At 51.6% G+C, this 19993-nt stretch overlaps 1 protein-coding gene across 5 annotated transcripts in view; it reads right to left on the bottom strand.

Annotated features, from left to right (window-relative positions):
* NIN (ninein) overlaps positions 1-19993 on the bottom strand; it is a 60286-nt gene that overhangs the window by 23823 nt on the left and 16470 nt on the right. For all 5 annotated transcript variants that reach the window (XM_066189159.1, XM_066189164.1, XM_066189161.1 and 2 more), the window contains exons 4-16: positions 17133-17296; positions 12321-12360; positions 10915-11102; positions 9723-9869; positions 8597-8764; positions 6846-6982; positions 5674-5814; positions 5366-5540; positions 4105-4215; positions 3238-3327; positions 1450-1603; positions 1008-1129; positions 230-756 (exon numbers count right to left, since the gene is read on the bottom strand). In XM_066189159.1, coding sequence (XP_066045256.1) covers positions 230-756; positions 1008-1129; positions 1450-1603; positions 3238-3327; positions 4105-4215; positions 5366-5540; positions 5674-5814; positions 6846-6982; positions 8597-8764; positions 9723-9869; positions 10915-11102; positions 12321-12360; positions 17133-17296 — 2164 coding nt within the window. The remainder of the gene's footprint in view (positions 1-229; positions 757-1007; positions 1130-1449; positions 1604-3237; positions 3328-4104; positions 4216-5365; positions 5541-5673; positions 5815-6845; positions 6983-8596; positions 8765-9722; positions 9870-10914; positions 11103-12320; positions 12361-17132; positions 17297-19993) is intronic.

Here is a 19993-nt window from a genome sequence, read left to right as displayed (position 1 = left end):
AATCACGCCTGGTTATGCTTTAACACTATTGTCGCCTCTGGGCGAGCTAAAAATGAATCTGAACGTCTGCTTGAGAAAGGTCAGAAGAGGAAAAAAAACCCTGGAGAGCAGCCCAGTGCTGTGGGACAGAGCAGGAACAGCACAGGACACTTGGAATTCCCCATCAGGGAAGTGTTTCTGCCCTAGGTTCACCCTGGTCACCACTGTCCCCACTGGAGGTGACACTCACCTTTCCTCCTCCAGCTCCTGCTGGTGCTTCCTCAGCAGCTCCTCCTGGAGCTCCTCCTTCTCCAGGGCGTGCACCTCTGCCAGCCTCTTCACCTGCTCGTGGAAGCCCCGTTCCAGCTCCCCCTTCTCCTCCTGCAGCGTCTGCACCAGAACTCTCATCTTTTCTTCCACCCAGGCACTGCTCTGCATCAGCTCCTCCCGTTCTTGCCTGAACTTCTCATTCACCTGCTCCAGCCTGGCCCTGACATCATCTTCGTGCTCCTGCCTCAACAGTTCCTGCAGGTTGGCTTTCTCCTCATCGAAATGCATCTGCAATTTGTTTTTCTCCTCGTTGTATTTGCAGTCGAGCTTTTCCTGCTGCTCTCTGAGCGCCGCTGCCTCTCCCTGCAGCTCTGCTATTTGATCTTTAAGGCCAGTGATCTGCTCTTCCATGACATTCATCTCCTCAGCATACTTCTGCCTCATCTCCTCTTGCTCCTTTTCCCAGTGGGCTTTTGTCTCGTCCAGCTGCTTTTCATAACGGCTCACCTACAGAAGGGAAAACAGGATGGATTCGTTCATTTTCCACAGAATGTTCTGCAGGGAGGCTTTCCTCAATATTTCCATCTGGTTTTATGTATTCATTCTACTGAATATTTTAATTTACACTTCGGCAGCTCATATTAATTCCCCTGGAAAGAATGCATAAGTACTCAGCTTCATTTCTTACTGGGATCATGGAATCCCAGATTGGTTTGGGTGGGAAGGGACCTTGAAGACCATCTCATTCCAACACTTACTGTGTCTTCCAGCTCCTGTTTGAGGTGATGCAGATCCCTGTGGTGCTGCTCCTTCATCTGCTCAATGGCCATTTCTGCCTCTATGCTCATATTTAACGGGTTGCAGTCTTCTGACCCAAGTCCTTTAGAAATAGGAACCAAGTAATAATTTATATGGCTATAAAAACATAAATCATACAATGCATAAATAATGTACAATTCTCCACGGAATTATTTCATCAATTTAAATTTGTTTAGCAGCTCTCAAGCTCCCCTCACAAACACAGCCAAGTAACTGCAAACACTAACTTCAGCTTTAAATTTGGTTCAGCAGTCATTGCCCAAATTAACATTTAACACCAAATTAGAGGTGTCTCACTGGGAAGGTTTTCATGGAATGATCTCTAGGATGTTCTAAACACCTGCAGCACAGATCTCAGTCCTACAGGAGGGATGTTTTTACCTTGGTCAGGCTCAATCCCACCGTTGCCATGACTCTTCACGTCCATCTCAAACTCTTCCGACAAGGAATTTTTCAGGGAAGGCCTGAGCACTTTGCCTTGGGCACGGTACTCCTGCAGCTCTGAGTGCAGCTCATCAATCTGGTCCTGCAGCTCCTGAGAGGGAGGGGAAAATAAAAAAAAAAAGCTGAGTGAAAAGGAACTGAGGCTGCTGAGCATCGACCCAGTCCCACCACAGGACACTGAAGTGGGAATTACAGCAGAGAAAGACTTGTCAGTAACCCACAGTGCCACAGTCACCCTCCCCTCAGCCAAACAAGGGGGAATGGCTTCCCACTGCCAGAGGGCAGGGATGGATGGGATTTTGGGAAGGATTTTCTGGCTGGAAGGGTGGGCAGGCCCTGGCACAGGGTGCCCAGAGAAGCTGTGGCTGCCCCTGGAAGTGTCCAAGGCCAGGCTGGATGGGGCTGGGAGCCACCTGGGATAGTGGAAGGTGTCCCTGCCCACGGCAAGAGTTGGAACAAGATGGTTTTTAAGATGGTTTTTAAAGATCCCTTCCAATCCAAACCATTCTGGGATTCCCTGATGATTCTCCAATACCAAACTCTCAAAGGTGAAGGTGTAACATGCTCCAGGAGCTTCCCCTTTACTCCTTCTTCCTGTGACCTTTCATTAAAAAGCAGCTTTAGTAACATTTTCAAACAGTTGGGAAATGCCTCCTCAAACACCATCTACTTGAAAAATCAGATCAGAAGCAAAAGATCAAATTAGGAGAGAGATCCCCTCATTACTGCATTTACCATCTGGTCCCTCCTCCTGCCTGACAGTGGAACATCCCAAGGGTTTGTGCCAAGAGCTGTGCACTCCACTCCAGGAACAGCAGTTATTGAGGAAAACAACTCCCTGAATGTGCAAACACAGAATCCTGCAGGTCTGAAAGGCCCAGGAGGTGAACCTTTGAGTACTGATTTGTATCTGCCATCCTCAAAAATAGAAAAAATCAGCTGCATGTTGAGTATTGATTCAGCTCCTATTTTTAGACAATTTCTGCTTTTAAACTGCAGCTTCCCCAGAGAGCTGCCATGCTGTTTTCAATCCAGCAGCCTTTGCAAAGTCTTGATTGAACAGAAAGGATCCTGCAGAACAGATCACAGAATCACAAAATCGTTTGGGTTGGAAGGGATCCTAAAGCCCACCCTGTTCCAACCCCTGCCAGGGCCAAGGACACCTTCCACTATCCCAAGTGGCTCCAAGCCATGTCCAGCCTGGCCTTGGACACTTCCAGGGATCCAGGGGCAGCCACAGCTTCTCTGGGCAACAGATGAGCTGGTACCTCTGCAGATATCAGAGTGTGGATGTGTAAACAGAAAACCTGCAGGCTCACCTTAAAGCCTTTTAAGTACGCAAGAAGGAGGAGAAAGCAAACTTTGTTCTCAGGTTTATGCAAAAAAAAAAAAAAAAAAAATTCTGGTCTGAAAACAAGAAAAATGTGGATGTATCTTATTTCTCCTCTAAATTCCTGAATTCACAGGGCTCCATGGACCCTCTCCCAGCCCACCCTGGGGGCACCTCACCCTCTTAAGCTCAGCCACTTGATTCTGTTGGAAGAGCTTTCCAGCCCTCCTTGTGCTGCTGTTTGCAGTGAAGATGTGGCACTTGGGGACATGGTTACTGCAGGGCTTGGCAATGCTGGGGGAATGGCTGGACTCCACCTGAGAGGGATTTTTCCAACCTAAATGGTTCTGTGATGCTCCTGGTGGCCACAGGAGCCAGGTCTCAGCTCCACTTACCCTGCACTGCCGCTCGTACTCGCTCCTCATCTGGGCCAGCCTCTCCTCCTGCAGGAAGAACTCGGCGCTGGTGGGATCCAGGTCACCAAACTGGAGGACAGGAACGGAATACCCAGTTATCCACCCACCCAGCAGCCCTGCTCAGGACAGCATGGATGCCATTCCAAGCAGTCCTGCAGCCTTTTCCGCTCTGGATTTTTATTTTAAATAAAGAAACTCCACTTTCCTCCTAGCAGGGAATGAGTAACTTCCCCAAAAAACCTGTCTGCCATCCAGCACAGCTCTCGTGCTCATTCTGATTCCAGAGCACAGCTTTCTACCTTAGCATACGCACATCTCAGTGTGGTCAATAATCCCAAGCTTTAAAGAAGGTTGCAAATCCCAATATATAAACCTTAGGCTATGGCTCCACGAACTTAAACATCTTTGGAGAAGCTGATATTCTGAAAATTTTAATGTAATTTTAATGTAAAATTAAAGCCATGAACAGCTGTTCACTTCGATTTTCACCTAATTCCAGCAGCAATGCCCTGTAAAACCTCACTCCTCTTCTGCACCATCTTCCCTGGAAAGGAAATGCAAGTTGGGCCTGTCCAAAACTCTGTGCTGGAGGAAAAAAAAATATCCCTGCAAAATGATTGCTTCACTCTAAGGCTTCTTGCTTTAATAAAAATAAAATTACAGCTAAGGTGGAATATCTGTATTTTCCTTAGCGGGAAGGCAGACCATGTCACCAAGGCAGGCTGTGTCTGGATAATCTGGATAGGGATCCCAAAAACCTCTGGATATCAGTAAACTGGCAGCTCAAATGTAGCAACTTAAAAGTTGATTTAATTCTGAAACCCTACCAGGAAAAGGAGGATTTACCTTCTCAGCCAGGACGTTTTCCAAGTTCCTCTGTAGTTTGCTTGCCAGACTTTCACACTCAGCCAGTTTCTCTCCCGTTTCCAAGAGCTCGTTTTCCAGGCGACTGTTTTCCTGGGCCAAACAAAAAAACCCACAACAGCCTCAGCATTTGGAGGAGGAGGAAAAATCAGCACGTGTTAACTCCTCAAAAGAAGGGTAACTCCCAATCAAACCAGAGCATGACACTATTCCAGGTGATGACAAGGATTATGAATCCATCCACACACAACCCACTCCTGCCACAGCAAGTGTGAACACTGGACTTCTGATAAATTATCAAAAGGCTTCACAGCAAGTTTGCTTTGGATGGTTTGTTTGTTTTTAAAAGAGTATTTTATACTCGATCAAGATGTTTTATCTTGATCATGATGGCTTGACACCTCATCTGAGAGCTGTGCACACACACAACTCTGCACTTGATGGCAGCAGAGATTTGAACTGGAGATTAGAAATCCACGGAAGAACCCATCAGAGTGCCCCAAGCACCAATTCTCATGGACACGCCTCTACCTTGCTGCTTAAATGACTTTTGGCCAGCTAAACATAACCCAGAATGTGAGGTCTTTATCTTTTCTCCCTGTTAGAGCTGGGATTAATGCACGGGAGATGCAGTTTTCGTGTTTGGACTCAGATGTTTATTAATTCTTATCTAAAGTACAGCCTCACAAGTTGTGAGTTCTAGCTAACAAGGTACAAAATGTCTCTAACTCTTTTCGAGGTCTTTTAAGCATAATTTGTCCAATCACGAGATGACACCTGGATTATTTTTACTTTTAACCCAATAACCAAACACCCGAGGTCCGCAGTGCAGACCTTTCCACCCAATTAGAAAACACCACTCAAACCCATGAAGAAGAAGGTGAAAGAACAACTTGGCCAACACCCAAAATCCTCCATCCTGCTCAATATATATCACCATACACTAAAACCTTAAAGTCTAAGTTTTGCGCCCCGTGATATCACACACGTCCATTCAAATTCCACACCCACAATCCCAGCGCTGTCACTCAGTTTTGGGAGCCTTTTCCAAGGCCTCAGGTCAAATGCAGGGTTTGCTTGAGGGTCAGTGCCTGTGAGCACAGAAAGCCTGAAATTCTCAGCCTCCAGGGTTCCAACACCAGAACTCATCCTTTCAACAAGGGCCACACTGCAGGAGCTCCTCTCCCTCCCAGGGTATCCCTGCTTTTTGGGGGAAATCTCAGCTATGTGTAGCCCCCGTTACCTTCAGGGACAGGGCCAGACGGTCCCTGATGTAGTTCTCATCCGTTTTCAGCTTCTCAATCTCCTGCTCCAGCTCCAGCCTCTGTTTATTGGCCTGCTGCAGGATCTGCTCCCGCTCCCTGCGGAGCTCGTTCTTCAGCGCGGCGATCCGCTCCTTGTACTCCTCATCCAGCTTCCTGCCAAGGGGACAGGGGCTCGTTAGGTGACAAACACCGCTGGGGGGAGGTCACCAAGTCCCTGCAAAGCCAGGGCAGGGCTGCCCAGGAGGAGGAGGAGGAGGAGGGAGGAGGGATGATCCGGGCACCCCACCTGAGGTTGTACTCGTTGCGGCGCTCGATGGCGGCGTGGTGATCGTCCACCTCCGAGGCCATCAGGGATTTCAGCTTCTCCGCCTTCTCCAGGTCCGACCGCAGCTTCTCCTTCTCCCTGGCCACTTGGTCAAACCTCTCCCTGGGCAGAGCAGAGACAGCCTGGATTAGGCCAGCCCTCACTGCTCCCCACCACCCCAAAAAGGGGATTTGAAACAGAAGCTTGGAAAGATCTCCAAGGGTCTCATCAACTGCATTTAGTCACTGGATTTGAACCTGTACCCAAATAGCTCTGGACGTGTCTCGGTGTCCCCACAGATCCTGAGACCTCAACACTTGAGACCTTCAGCTGTAGTCCAGCTCCACAATTCAAATCCTGAAATGGTTTGGGTTGGATGGACCTTCAAGACCATCTTATTGCAGCCTCTGTTATGGGCAGGGACACCTTCTACTGCTCCAAGCCCTGTCCAACCTGGCCTGGGACACTTCCAGGGATCCAGGGGCAGCCACAGCTTCTGGACACCCTGTGCCAGAGCCTCCCCACCCTCCCAGCCAGGAATTCCTTCCCCATATCCCATCCATCCCTGCCCTCTGGCAGTGGGAAGCCATTCCCTGAGTCCTGTCACTCCAGGCTCTTGTCCCAAGTCTATCTCCAGCTCTCTTGGAGGCACTGGAACAGGCTCTCCCTGGAGCCCTCATTTTGACAGAGAAACCTGCACAGCAAGTCCAGCACAAAGTCAAACTGTGTTGACTTTCAAAGGAAAAACATTGGGATTTACAGCGGGTTTGTACCTCACCTCCCCATCCATCACGTGGCAGAACCTCTGCAACGCCCCAAATCAGTTCGGATTAAAGGTACTGATAAACTCCATCAGCCTCTGCCCTGAGCTGCGCATTCCTTGGCCATCAATGACCACTGTGGACAGCAGTGACCATTCCCAGACTGGGAACAGCCTACTGCTTCCATTTTTTAAATTTTTCAACCACATTTTCCCGCAACCCTCGGAAATTTGAGTGTTTTTCCCAGGCAAAACAAGACAGCTGGACGTTTCTGAGCACTCCGTCAGAGAACTGAGCCTTCCAGTGCCACCCCAGTGCCCTTGGGAGCACCACCACCCATCAGCTGCTCCCTCAGCCCCTGCTTGGCCAAGCAGAGCACATCCAGTGACTCACATCAAGTGCCTGATCTCTGTTTTGAAGCTGGCCAGGGCTGCCTGGTGCACCCCATTCTTAGTGATCAGGAGCTCGTTTTCCAGCGCCAGCGTCAGCTCCGTCAGGTTCACCTTCCCATCCAAGCTGAAGTCCAGAGCCTGCGGAAACAACGACTCCTTTTGAGCTGAACGAGCTTCCTGCAGCAGCCTGGGGACATTTGTGCAGGGATTGACAGGATGAAAGGAGGAAGAGATCTTGGCTCGCTAATTAATCTGTCACAAACGCCCCCAGGGCAAGGAACCAGACGTCTCTGCCACCTCCCTACAAGGCAGAGCTGCTGCCAGCTGTGGAGATGGGAATTGTCCTGGTTGTGCTGCAAAGACCAAGAGGAAATGAAGCCCAGGTCTGATGGAATGCACTAATTCCCTGCAGGATCTAACGAGACCGGACTTCGCACGGATCAGCTGCTGCAAGGAGGTGCCTGGGGATGCTCGTGTTAAACAAAACCAGCTCTTGCAACACAGAAGCAGCCCTGCAGGAAGGATTTGATGGTGAGGATTCCACCTCTTGGAAAGCAAGTTAGCAGCAGCAGCTGCTTGGAATTTTGTAAAATCCCAGAATAGTTTGGGTTGGAAGAGACATTAAAGGTCATCCAGTCCCCTGCCATGGGCAAGGACACCTTCCACTATCCCAGGCTGCTCCAAGCCCTGAAGAAAGGCCTCTTCTTTCCCTGGAAGTGTTCAAAACCCATATGGATGTGGCATTTGGGGATAGGGTGAACAAGATGGACTTTTCCAACTTTTAAATGATTCAACCCAACCCTGCAGGAACACAAAGCAAAGCACTTGTGGTGGGGCTGAAACCCAGCAGCCACTGGAGAAACCACCCCAGTGACACCAGTACAAAGCAATTTTCCAGTGGAAAGCAACCAAGTGAAGGTGGGGACACAAATCTGGTGAAGCTGGTCCCACCTTCTCAAACAGTGTGAAGTTACAAGTGGGTTTTAACTCCTGAGCAGTGGCAGAGGTTACTCCAGCCTGGCAGCTCTCTGTCCACATGGACACTTAAAAGCCAGGAGGATCAGAGTCATCATTTCTGGGAACCCAGCGATGGTCACATGAAATTATCTTCTCCCATCCACAGCTCCTAACGAGATGGACAGGGATGGCTTCATTCAGGTACCTGATTCCATCCCCATCAACCTTTTACTCTAATGGAACACTGAGGACTGGGCAGGGTTTCAAGTGCTGTCCTCCACCTCAGCACGAGCAGTAATTCAGGTCACCGCAGTGCTCAGAGGTTTGCAGGTGCAGCTCTTCAGGGAGGGAAAGGAATTAAATTGCTTCCTAACAAATGTAGGTGACCTCTTCAAGCTCTGCTGGAAAGCAGAATGTATTTTTATCATTAGCTTCTTGTTCTCTGGGATGCACCATACAGGAAACGATTGGAAATTTCCCAGAAGTCTTGTCACTAGCACTGGGAATTTTTATAGAGTTATAGAATGGTTTGGATTGGAACAGATCTTAATGATCATCCAGTTTCACCTCCCTGCTGTGGGCAGGGACACCTTCCACTAGTCCAGGTTGCTCCAAGCCTCATCCAACCTGGCCTTGAACACTTCCAGGGATGGAGCAGCCACAGCCTCTCCACAGGAAATTTTAAAAGGGGAAAAAACCAGGGACTTTGGAAAGGAAAGAAATCACAACTCAGCATCCAACACAGGGAGAAAAAAAAATACACATAAGCGGGGGTGAGACACAGCTGGGGGTTACCTTCAGGATCTCCTGGCTGTTCTCTATGCCCTCCTGGTGCCAGCAATCCAGGACCCCCTCCACACAGCCATAACCCATCCCATCATCCAGGCTGGAGAAGAGGGAGAAGCCGATGGTGCTGGGCATGGCCGAGGGGGTGGTCGTGCGTCTCCCGCTCTCGTCGAAGGACTGCAAGAGAGGATGAGGGTGTGACAGTGCCCACAAGGCACTGATAAATTCAACTTATCAATGGAATTTCCCTAGCGCTGCTCCAGAGATTAAGGATTAAGCTCTGCTTTTCCTTGCTGCCAAGCAAAAAAAACACGCGGCGGGAGTGTCGCTGTTGACCTCACGGCACCGGGGCACAGGCAGGCACTCGGGATTTAAAATAAATCCCAGGAGGAGCAGCTTTTCAGAGCTGGCCTCGATGCTCCAGAAGGGTTTTCCACTGTTCAGTTTTGGTTTGGAATGTCACTTTCCCTAAAACAGCTGCAGGGAGCATTTGTAGAGTGGTTTGGGTAGAGCCCTCAACTTCCAGGCAAAGACAGGGAGCAGATTTCAAACTCTCTCTCGGAAAAAAAAAGGCAAAAATTGGAGTAGAAATGTGGGATCTTCATGTCTCCAGCCTATCCCAGGCAGTGCTTCCCCCTGCACCCAGTTTATACTGGATGCCCCATCCTGGAGGTGTTCCAGGCCAGGCTGGATGGACTTTGGAATGACCTGCAATAGTGGAAGATTCCCCTGCCCACGGCAGGCAGTTGGAACGAGCTTTAAGGTCCCTTCCAACACAAACCACCCTGGGATTCTGCAAGGCTCCACCATTTACTCACTACACTTCATTGGTGTCCAGAGCTCTCTCCAAGCCAAAAAACTTAGAAGGGAATCCATGTCCCCTTTCCCATGAGGGAGTTCTCTGTTTTATCTCCCCCAAAAGAGATTTTCCTGAGAGAGAATTTGAAACCTGCTTTTCGGAGCAAGGTATGCAGCAGCTCACTGCCACCAGCTCCTGCCTCTGTGGGGCAGGGGGACCCTCCCAGCTGCCCCTGCAGGGACAAACACTGAGGAAGAGGAGGAGACAGGCTGGGTGGGAGTTGTTCAGGAATTCTCCTGCTCCTTTTACCCCAGGATTCACCTCTCACTTCCTCACCTGCATGGAGAGGTGCCGTTTCAGCTGCCGGTACGGAGTAGATGCTGAAGGTGTGAGCGATTTCCCATTTCTCAACAGGCCATAAAAGAAATCCTCTATGCTCATGGTCCCGTCTTGCTCCAGGTTATGGAGCACCTCTTCAAGCACCTGCAAAGGGACAAAAATCATGTAAAAGGCCAAAAAAAAAAAAATCTGGCACAGAGAAAACATCCTATTCCCAAAGCTCCAAAAAGAGCAAAGCAAGAGTTACCAGCTACATCAGCCTAACACATTTCCATATCCTCCATGTGGAAAATTGCAGGCACACATACACGATGAAGAAAAGCTCCTGGTTATCTCAGAGCTGCTGTTTAATGAGGCAGCAGGAAAAAAAAACAACCCTCATTTCATTCTGCTCCCGAGACTGTGTGACCTCAGGAATTCAGCTCAAGGTACTGAGACAGATGCCAAACCCTGAGCAGCTTGAAGTGACCAGCCCAAAAAAAAAAAAAAAATAAACCCTAGGACACTGCAAGGTTATCATAAATCTGTTTTATGCTTCAGGGCACGCTGCTTTCTCAAAAGTAGGACTGGAGATGTTCAGATTAGTCCCTCACTATTTCTTTGTCTACAGTTTATCTTTTCCATTTTCTGCCTTAATACCCTGAAAACATTCCACTGTGGATGCTGCAAAGGAATACCTGCTCAGGAGCATGTTTTGTGGAGGAAATTATTACGAGCCATGTTATCTTAAGATGCAAAAAATCTGACTTTTTTAATAAAACTAAACCCTAAAGCTGACGAGAGCCTTTTTTTGCTAAAGATTTCATTTTCTCGTGGGCTCTTGCTGCAGGACACAAACAGCCCACAGGCCTTCACGAAGTCAAAAGCAACCCACCTATGAATATTTCACCCATATTTGCTGTCTAGCTAGAAAATTCCTGGGATTAAGGAGACATGCTTGGAATCCAAGCCACACTTTTAAATTCCAGCTCACTCCGTGATTGCATGAGGAGACACGCACGCCACGCTTGAGGCTGGCAGCTGCCTCCTCCTAGAGCAGCCTGATGGTTTGGGACCAAAAACCTCGCTGGAAGACCGGCAGCTGGAGCTGGAAACTCCTTTCCAAGTAGCCACCTGTGCTTGTGGCAAATCCCAGGAGGGATTTTTGGGGTGGCCCAGGCAGGGGCAGTGGTGGGACGTGGTCGCTCACCTCCCCGGCCGCAGCGTGCAGCCCGTACTGCTCACAGATGGAAACCAGCTTCTTCCTGTTCAGGTGGCCATCCCTGGTGATCCCCAGGTGCTCACAGACCTCCTGGAGTTTCTCCTCAATCCAGTCTGGGCTCGGTGAGGCACCAGGGGAAGCGTTCAGGTCATCTGGGTTCCAGAAGCGCAGCTGGCCTGGAAATAGGGAAGGTTACTCCGGTATGAGATCGTTCCTCGAGAGAGGATCAGAATATCTGGGGGTTCTGAACCCCACAGGGGACCTGCTGCTGCACTGGGCAGAGCTCCTTCCTGGCTCTGCAGACCCCAAGGGATCATTTGTCTGAGTTCATCCTACCGAGAGCACACTTTGGGATTTTAGGATTTGGATACTGGTGCCAGCAGTATCAGACTCCAGCAGAAGGTTCTGCTCAGCATTTCACTGACATGTGCCACCAGAGGGGAAGGAGCCTCGTGTCCACAGAATCGTGGAATTGTTGAGGTTGGAAAAAAAAACCCTTTAAGACCATTGAATCCAGCTGTTGCCCAGCATGGCGAAGGCCACCACTGCCCCATGTCCCCAAGTGCCACATCCACAGAGCTTTTAATCCCTCCAGGGATGGGGACTCCCAGTGCCTGACCAGCTGCACTCCTGTGGCCAGGAGGATCTTTAGGAATGTGGATGAGTCTGACGGCCAACATGGGCTGGACTCAGGGAAGGGCAGCTGGCATAGATGGGAAAGGGACCCCTCCTCCCCTGGGCAGTTATGGGATCAAGGGAGCTGCAAGGCCACCTCCTGGGGCTGGAAAAGCAGCTTTAGGAGAAAAAAAGTTGGCCCCTTTGGATGGGGAAGGGGTTAGAGAGCAGCAGAAATATGGAAGAGGCGCTGATGTAATTAAAAGGAAGTTTTTCGATGATGAAGATGGTAAAACACTGGCACAGGTTGCCCAGAGAAATTTCCCACCCCTGGAAGTGTCCAAGGCCAGGCTGGATGGGACTTGGAATAACCTGGGACAGTGAAAGGTGGTGGGACTGGATGAGCTTTAAGATCCCTTCCAAACCATTCCAGGATTTCATAATTGTGTGACAATTAGGGAACATTTAATGACTGGTCCCTGCTGACATCTAGTGCCCACCAGGCTCCACTACAGCCAGAGCCCCCCGGGGCAGGAGTGGGGACCAGGACAGAGGCCACGGAGACCAGGAGCACCCACAGCAGGATCAAGAGGGCACGGGGGGCCATGGCACTGCCCTGCCTTAGCTTTCATCCCCAGCTTGGGGGATGCCCCAGCCGCATCTTCCCAGCCAGGCTGGGACGCTCCACACACCCAGAGCCCCTCTCCACACGCTCCTCTGACCCCTGCTCAAAGCTGGAATGAGAATAAGCGCATCCAGGAGCTGCTCTCTGCTCTTACCCTCGGCCTCGTACTCCTCGCTGCCGCGTGTCTTCCAGTGCTGGGGAGAAAACAAAAGGTTCCTGAGTTACTACAATTACAAGACATCCCCTGAATGAAAGAGACTCTGGGATCAGCATCCAAGGAGCTGCAGGGCTCCAGCAATGCTGCCAGGCTTTCATCTCCCTGCAGGCTGGGCTGGGAATCCAGGGCTCTTTGATCCTGCCTTGTTCTGACTCTCCTGCGAGGAGAACCCCCAGAGATGCCCGAAGCCCCAGAAATGACCCAGGAGAGGGGACAGATCAGAGCCGGGCAGGGAGTTGGGGAGCGAGGGAGAGGTTTGCCCTCCGAGCAAACCATGCTGCTTTTCTTTGAGGTGTTGATGGTCGAGGGGATGGGGATGCAGGGAAGATCACAGAGCTGGGTTATTTTTTCCTTCCAGCACTTTATTTCCCCCTACTTTGCCCCACACTCAGCCAAGCCAAATTCAAAACTCTTCCACTAAGCGCAGCTCTGTTTCAGGAGAGAGCTGTGCTGTCAGCAAGCCTTTGACTGAGCTTAACAGAGGGAAAAAAAGCCAAACCAAACCAAACCAAACAAAACACCAACACTCTGGTGGCTTTAAACCACCCTGCTCCCTCTGGCAGCATCCCATCAGCTCAGGCAGTACCAGGAGCAAAAGCACGGCGCTTAAGGTGATTTCCTCATGTACTACACGTTGTCTCATCCCTACCACCCTTGTAGCAGCCCAGGGTATTTACTCCCACGCGCTGCTCCACCACATCAACCTCTGCTCTGGCAGTGGCAGATGTTGCTCCTGCAGTGGTGCAAGTGGATGCTTCTGCCTGCACGTGACTGATGGATTTGGGAGTCAAAGTCACCCAGGACATAAAGAGGCTCTAAATCATCACAGAAAAGTTCAATGCATCTCATTCAGATTACAGCTAAAAGCCATTAATCTACAACGTTTCCATGGGAACTGGATTAAGTCACTGGACTTTTTTTAGCTTCGCTGCTGCTCCCGTTTCAGCTGCTGGACCAGGCAAGGGCCCTGAGCTGCCACGGCTTCACAACGTCCCACAAAGGGCAAAAAAAACAGGAGCTGAGGCAACAGGTGCCATTAAATCCCATCCCTGGAAGTTCTTTTTAAAGAGAATGGCAGAACCTGGCACAGGGTGCCCAGAGCAGCTGTGGCTGCCCCTGGATCCCTGGAAGTGTCCAAGGCCAGGTTGGACACTGGGGCTTGGTGCACCCCGGGACAGTGGAAGGTGTCCCTGCCCTTGCCAGGGGGTGAGACTGGGTGGGCTTTAACGTTCCTTCCAACCCAAACCATTCTGGGATTCTGTGAAATTGCCATCTGAAAAGGCAGAAAAAAACTGTGTAGAGAGAGGATCAGCTTGGGTGCCAGAGATCTCACCCTGCGGCCACCCATCCTCGTCCCTGGGGACAGCTGGGACACTGAGGGGATCCTGGCAGCGATGCTCAGAAGGGAGATCCTCTGTGTACAAGTCTTTTTGCATAAGCAGCACATACACTTTCACATGGAATCAGATTAATTTAGCACCAGACCCTCTCACCTCAAGCACTTTGAGCAAGACCAGACAAGCTGCTGCCATCCCATCCCTTCAAGCGCTCAGAGCCAGGCTGGACAGGGCTTGGAGCAACCCGGGATAGTGGAAGCTGGGGGGGGTGGAATGGGATGAGCTTTAAGCTCCCCTTCCGACCCAAACCATTCTGGGATTCTCTGAAACCACAACAACTCCATCAACACCACCAACCTGAAGAGGCTGAACAAAGCCAGGGGGTTTTGGGCTGCCAACCCCGGGGCGCTCGCGTGACCTCTCTTTGTGCGCTGGGGGCTCGGGGTCGCTGGGGACAAAGAGGGGCTGGGACATCCCAGTGTCAGGCACTCATTGTCCCCCCAGGCCTGGCAGGGCTCCAGCTGGCCACGGGTCACACCCACGGGGATCCCAGGAATGCCTTATCCTTGGGGAGGCGCGTGCTGGGCCGGCCCGGGGAGCAGATGGCCACGGCTTTGAATGCTGCGGGGCCGGGCCAGCATCTGCAGCCTGTGCCGTTTGCTCTGCCCGGAATGAGGCAGCAGCCACCTCTTCCCCCCCTGCCATCTGCTCCAGCCAGACAGACCTTTGTTCTCCCCCGGAATATATTGCTAATTAAAATGATGATCAGGAGCGCACACGCCGGGCCCGCGCTGCTCCGCGAGGCGCTGATGGATCCCGTTCTTCCCAGAGCCACATGGCAGCTCCCTGGGCTGAGCAGCCCCGAGCTGAGACCCCAAAAAAGCTTCAAATCAAATCCCCACACCTCGCTTTGCCAGGTGCCTTCAGCTCCAAAGCACCACTCACAGCAGTAATGCATTTTTTCTGGGAGCAGGCACCATCCCGAGCTGTTACTCACAAATCCCAGCTTTCCAGGACAGTCCCACTCTGGGAGTCTCACATCAAGCACCCAAAAGAAGGAATTTCAACCTGAGCCTCCCAGAATGTTTTGCTCCAAATGCCAGGCCATGCTGGAAACAATTCTATGCAGAAGTAAACACACAGAGCACAGGAGCAAGTGGCTCCAGCAGGCACTGAAGGGACATATTGGGATGTGCCAGCAGATTCTAAAACCTCAGAGCCAGGCTGGATAGGTTGCTTGGAGCAACCTGGACTACTGGAAACTGTCCCTGCCCATGGCAGAAGGTTGGGATGAGATGGGCTTTAGGGTCCAAACCCTAAACCATTCTGGGATTTCCTACCCAAACCATTCTGGGATTCCATGAACCTGCAAGTAGGAGAGACCACTCCCAGAGCAGAGCCAGCAGCTGGGGAAGGGGAAGTGATGGACGCCCCCCAGTGAGGTTCCGAAGTCAGCATCCATGGGGACAAACTCCTGCAGGTCAGAGGGACCCTCAGGATCCCACCAGCACCCTCCTACTCACAGCCAAATCCAGACCCAGCTGCTCATTGCTTTATCCACCAGTACCTGAAAAACCCCTGGGGATGGAGGTCAGGGAGCCCATCCCAGAGCAGACTTCCAGCCTCTCCTCGTGTTTACCGGGGCAGGGAGGGAGGGAGGGAAGGAAACCTCTCAGGCAGAGCCTGAGCCCTTTTAATTGGCACTGCTTGGGAGCAAGCAGCAATTAAGCCACCCTGCCCCAGTTCTCAGGCCAGGGACAGCCCGGGCCGGGGGCAGGCTGGCGGAACGCCGGCAGCAGCGGCGTGTTTGTACACACAACAGCAGAGGACTGGGCAAAGGGCTGCTCCCCGGGCCAAATCCCAAGGCATCAGTGCATCAGGAGCCTCCAACACTCCCCTGGGACCCCTCAACACCTTCCAGCAAGTCATTTCCATGCATACCAAGAGGATCTGCTTTGGAGACCGAGACAGCGATGCTGATAAAGAAAGGATTTCACAAGTTTAGCCTGTTTTGTTTTTTTTTTTTGCTCCAGTTGCAAAGGAATTAAACCATCCCAGCAGCCCAAAAGGTGCAACAAGCATTCCCAGCAGGAGACTGATCCAGCCCCCACGGCACAGCGTGGTTACACACCAGCTGGGTTAATTAACTGACCTCGTTAATAGACTACCCTCTTACACCTCCGTGACAGCTAAAACCGAGGGGTAAGATTAGAGTGGCCTCTTCCACCAAGGACATCAATTCCCTGGGGAGTGTGGGTGGATTAACATGGATCCCAAGGTCAGGGCAGCCCATGTGGCCCAACACCAGGGGATGGATGAGCATCCCTTGTGGTGGTGAGCAAAGGTCACCAGGAGCAGGGAAAAAAGCAGCTGGGTGTGGTGGAAAAGCTTTTCTTTGAGGTGTTGGTTTGGGGGTGGTTTTTTTTATCATTTTTTAAGCTCAGCTGCACAGGAATACCACTGAAAATGTGGAAATTGGAGACTCCTTCCTTGCCTTCTCACACAGGGTTGGGTGTCCCCACACAAGTGCCTCCCAACTCCAAGTGAAGCCACGAGACAGAGGCAGGAGAAAGCCAGCAGTGCTTCTCCTTCCCAGTGGAAAAACTCCCACCGCGTGCTCCTGAATCAACAATACTTGGCACAGCGGGGCAGGCTGGAAGCAGCCCAGCTCCAGGGAAATGATGCTGTGGCTGTGCTCTAACACACGGCACCAATCCCAACCACTCGGCTCCTCTGGCTTTCCTGTCTGGGGAAGCAAGAGGAGATGCTGGGATTGAAAGCACTGGCACAAAAGAGAGCCACAAATCTGGAGCACAAACCCAAGAATGTGGATTTTTTTTTTTTTTTTTTTTTTTTTTTTTTTTTTTTTGAGCAATTAGATGCCACTGTCCCAAAGCAGCTGCCGGCTCTGCCGCCCACCACCCCTTATCCCCATCCCTCCTGCCGGAGCCACGGCCGGATTTTGGCAGCTGCACTAATGGATGTGGACGTGCTCCGTCTGCTCCCAGCCCACACCTCGTTAGCCACGGAGGCTCAGCCTTTGCTTAATTGCTGGCCCACACTCCAGCCAGGAGCCAGGGACGCCAGGAGCCAGAGTCAGCCCCGGCTCCTTCCCCACTTCCCACGGCACATGGAGCAAGGGAGGCGGTGCCCGGCATGGCTGATCCCTAGGGACAGGCAAGGAGGGCGGCCAGCAAAGGCGCTGGGACATCCCAACCCCCTTTGGATGTGGGGAGCGGACACATCCAGAGGTGACAAGGCCACCCCAACACCCATCCTAGGGCCAGGCAAGGAGAGAGACCAACACCTTTACTGGGAAGGCTCCAAGCACATCCCAACGCCCTTTGGATGTGGGGAGCAGCCATGCCCAGAGGTGACAAGGCCACCCCCACGCCCAGCCCTCCCTGCTCACCTCCTGGCTGGCAGCAATGTGTGCAGGATGTGCCTCCTCGCTCAGCGGCTCGATGACCGTCACCTCGGCAAAGTCCTCCACCGACTCCTGGAATTCCGGCAGGGAACGGCGCCCGTAGCGTTTGCCGCCTTTGATGTACTTGGGCTGTGCCTCCGGGGAGGAATCTGGGGAGGCCAAGCACAAAACACATCAGGAATGGGATCTTTGAGCTCTCTCGGGGCTGGTTTGTTCACAGGAATTTTGGGCACCCAATTGCCACCACCATTCCTGGTGGGCGGCTCCATGCCTGGATCAATCGCTCCCCTCACCCTGCCTTTGGGTCTGGTGGTTAGAATTGGTGCTGCTCCCTGCCAAAAAAAAAGCTGCCACCAAGTGGAATCTTCCTCTTCCTCACCCTTCCCCAATTCCCAGGTCACGTTAACAGGATGGGGGGAGGGAAAATCCCCTCAAACCTTGCCAGGAGCTGTGGATGGAAAGTCCATTAGGCCTCTCCTCCTTGCACTAATCTCCATTAGCAACACCAGGCAGGTTTAATTAGGGACAGAGTTGCACTGAGGCAGCTCAAGTCTCCAGACCCTGCAGACACCTGGGCGGCCGCCGCTGCTTTCCGTGGGTTTCAATTTCAGCTCCGTTAAAAACGCCCAAACAACCGGGCAAGCGGAAAAAAAACCGGGCAAGTTCGGAGCCTCTCGAGGGGCCGACAGGAGCAGCTGATCCGGGCGACAGCGGGGCAGGTCCCGGCCTGTGCTGAGCAGCCAAAGCCAACTGCAAGATCTAAATAACCCTTTGGAGTCGTCATCTAATTACAGGGGCTCCGCATTCCCCAGCTCCAGCTTCCCCCAGCAAGCTCCTGCCTTTGGGGACTGAATTATCCGGGAGCACTGGCAGGCGAGGATCAAAACACAAAAAATAAATAAATAAGCGCGTTTTGGGCTGTTTTCAGTGAGAATCCTCCGACGTCTGGAGCAGGGGGCAAATTAAACGAAGGACCAAATTAACCAGGGATTCAATTAGGGGAAGGCTCCGTGCCCACCCTTTGTCTCAGTGTTTGCTAACCTGACTGCCGAAACCCCCCCAGGACCGCATCATCTTTTATTTTCCGCCACTCGCGGTGGCAAGAGCAGCAGCTTTTGAAAATTTTATTTGCAGAGGGCTCTGATATGAAAGAAATGCAGGAGTGCAATACTAATAAGGCCCAGGGAAGCTGTTCCACCACTGACAAAGGATACAGCGGGGTCTCCAAACCCCCCTACCCAAATGCCTCCTCGGATAATATTCCTTTAGATATGGAAGAAAAGGCTTCGAGCTTGTTAGAGGAGAGGGGGGAGAAAAAAAAAAAAAAATTCCACAACTTAGCTATGCAATGAATTATAAAATACACAGGCTGGAGGAGAGCTTTGATTCCTGCAGCCCCGCACTCCATCCAGCTGCAGCGCAGCTCTAGGGAACAAACCCGGCGCCCGTGTTTGAACAAGGCCATTTTAACAAGATTTGCTGCAGCTGGGACTCAGCACATGAAAGTTGGGCGATGGAGTGCACCGATAGAAAAATCAGGAGCAGACAGGCTGATTAAGGAAGAGCCCCAGAACAAAAGCAAACCTTATCACTCCTATTAAAGCCCGCCCGGTGGTGAACAATCTCCATCCAGCAGCTCTCTCTGAAATGCTAATATTTGTGGCTACTCATTCACCCAGTTATTTTCTCCCTCCCCGCACAAGAGAGGGCTTGGGGGCTTTGTTTTTCTTCAGAAATCATTTTTATTATTCCTAAGACAGAGCCCTACCTCCATCTGTCTTCGGAGAGGCGGAGGAGGGGGGAAGGAGCTGGAATTCAGCAACAGTGAAGCTACTACAGCTAAATTTCCTCCTGGATTTTCCCAAAGAATCCCGTTTCCAACGCCACCACGCTGCCTGCGTTTACCCACCGCTGCAGCTGGAAATTCAGTGGTCTAGTGGAAGGGGTTCCTGCTCATGGCAGGGTGGAACGAGATGGTTTTCAAAGTCCCTTCCGACCCACACTGCTCCGTGAGCCTCTAAAACACAAGTGCCATCCACGCTGTGCCCCCTGCAAGCGCAGGAATGGGAACAACAGGAGCATCTCCCCACTTTGGCGTTTTAAGCATTTGCAGGCTGGCAGCTGATTCCTCTCTTCTCTTTGCTCTGAGCACCGTGGGGGAGCTTGTTTGCCTTTTGTAATTAAAAAACTGTGAAGCTCCAGAACACCCCCGGGGAGGGAAAGGTGACCCCTTCAGCGCTTGAGGAGAACAAAGTTGGCTCCAACTTCCAAACCAGCTTTTCCTGAGCCCAGCTCAGGCACCCTGAAATCCCATTTCCAGAGCCAGGGTGCTTTTGTTAACACTGGGTTACAGCTCTTCCCTTCACATCCTGCAGCCCCATCCCTGGAAGCACAAATCCCTCTCCTTTCCAGCGTCCCTCTCAAGCAGGTGGACACTGATACCTCCCACACCTGCAGCATCCTCTAAGCCTCTCCACCTCCTGCTTTCCCAACCCAAGCCCCCAGCAGAGCAGCTGATGCCCTTGATGTTCCCACCATTCCCGACATTTAGGGAACGCTGAGCACACTCACAAAAGCAAAAAGCAGCCATCCGTGCTTCCTGACTGCAGGAAATTCACTGATGAGCTGAACAGGTTCTCATTCCCAGCCAAAACTCAGGAGGAAGGGTTAGAGAATCATCAAGGCTGGAAAGGACCTCTGAGGTCATCAAGTCCAGCCTTAGATGGAAAGAGCTGCTCAAACCACACGTGCCTTCAGAGGCACAGGAAGGAGATGTCAAAACCAAGCCTTTCACTGAAGCAGATGCCCGTGAGACAGCCCTGTGAGCTGTTTATCCCCAAAAATGT

Source organism: Chamaea fasciata, unplaced genomic scaffold, assembly GCF_029207755.1.
Source record: "Chamaea fasciata isolate MVZ Bird 193981 ecotype frontalis unplaced genomic scaffold, bChaFas1.0.hap1 SCAF_7, whole genome shotgun sequence".
Lineage (NCBI taxonomy): Eukaryota > Metazoa > Chordata > Aves > Passeriformes > Sylviidae > Chamaea > Chamaea fasciata.
Note: the sequence above shows the minus strand (reverse complement) of the source record. Positions and strands in the feature narration are given on the sequence as shown.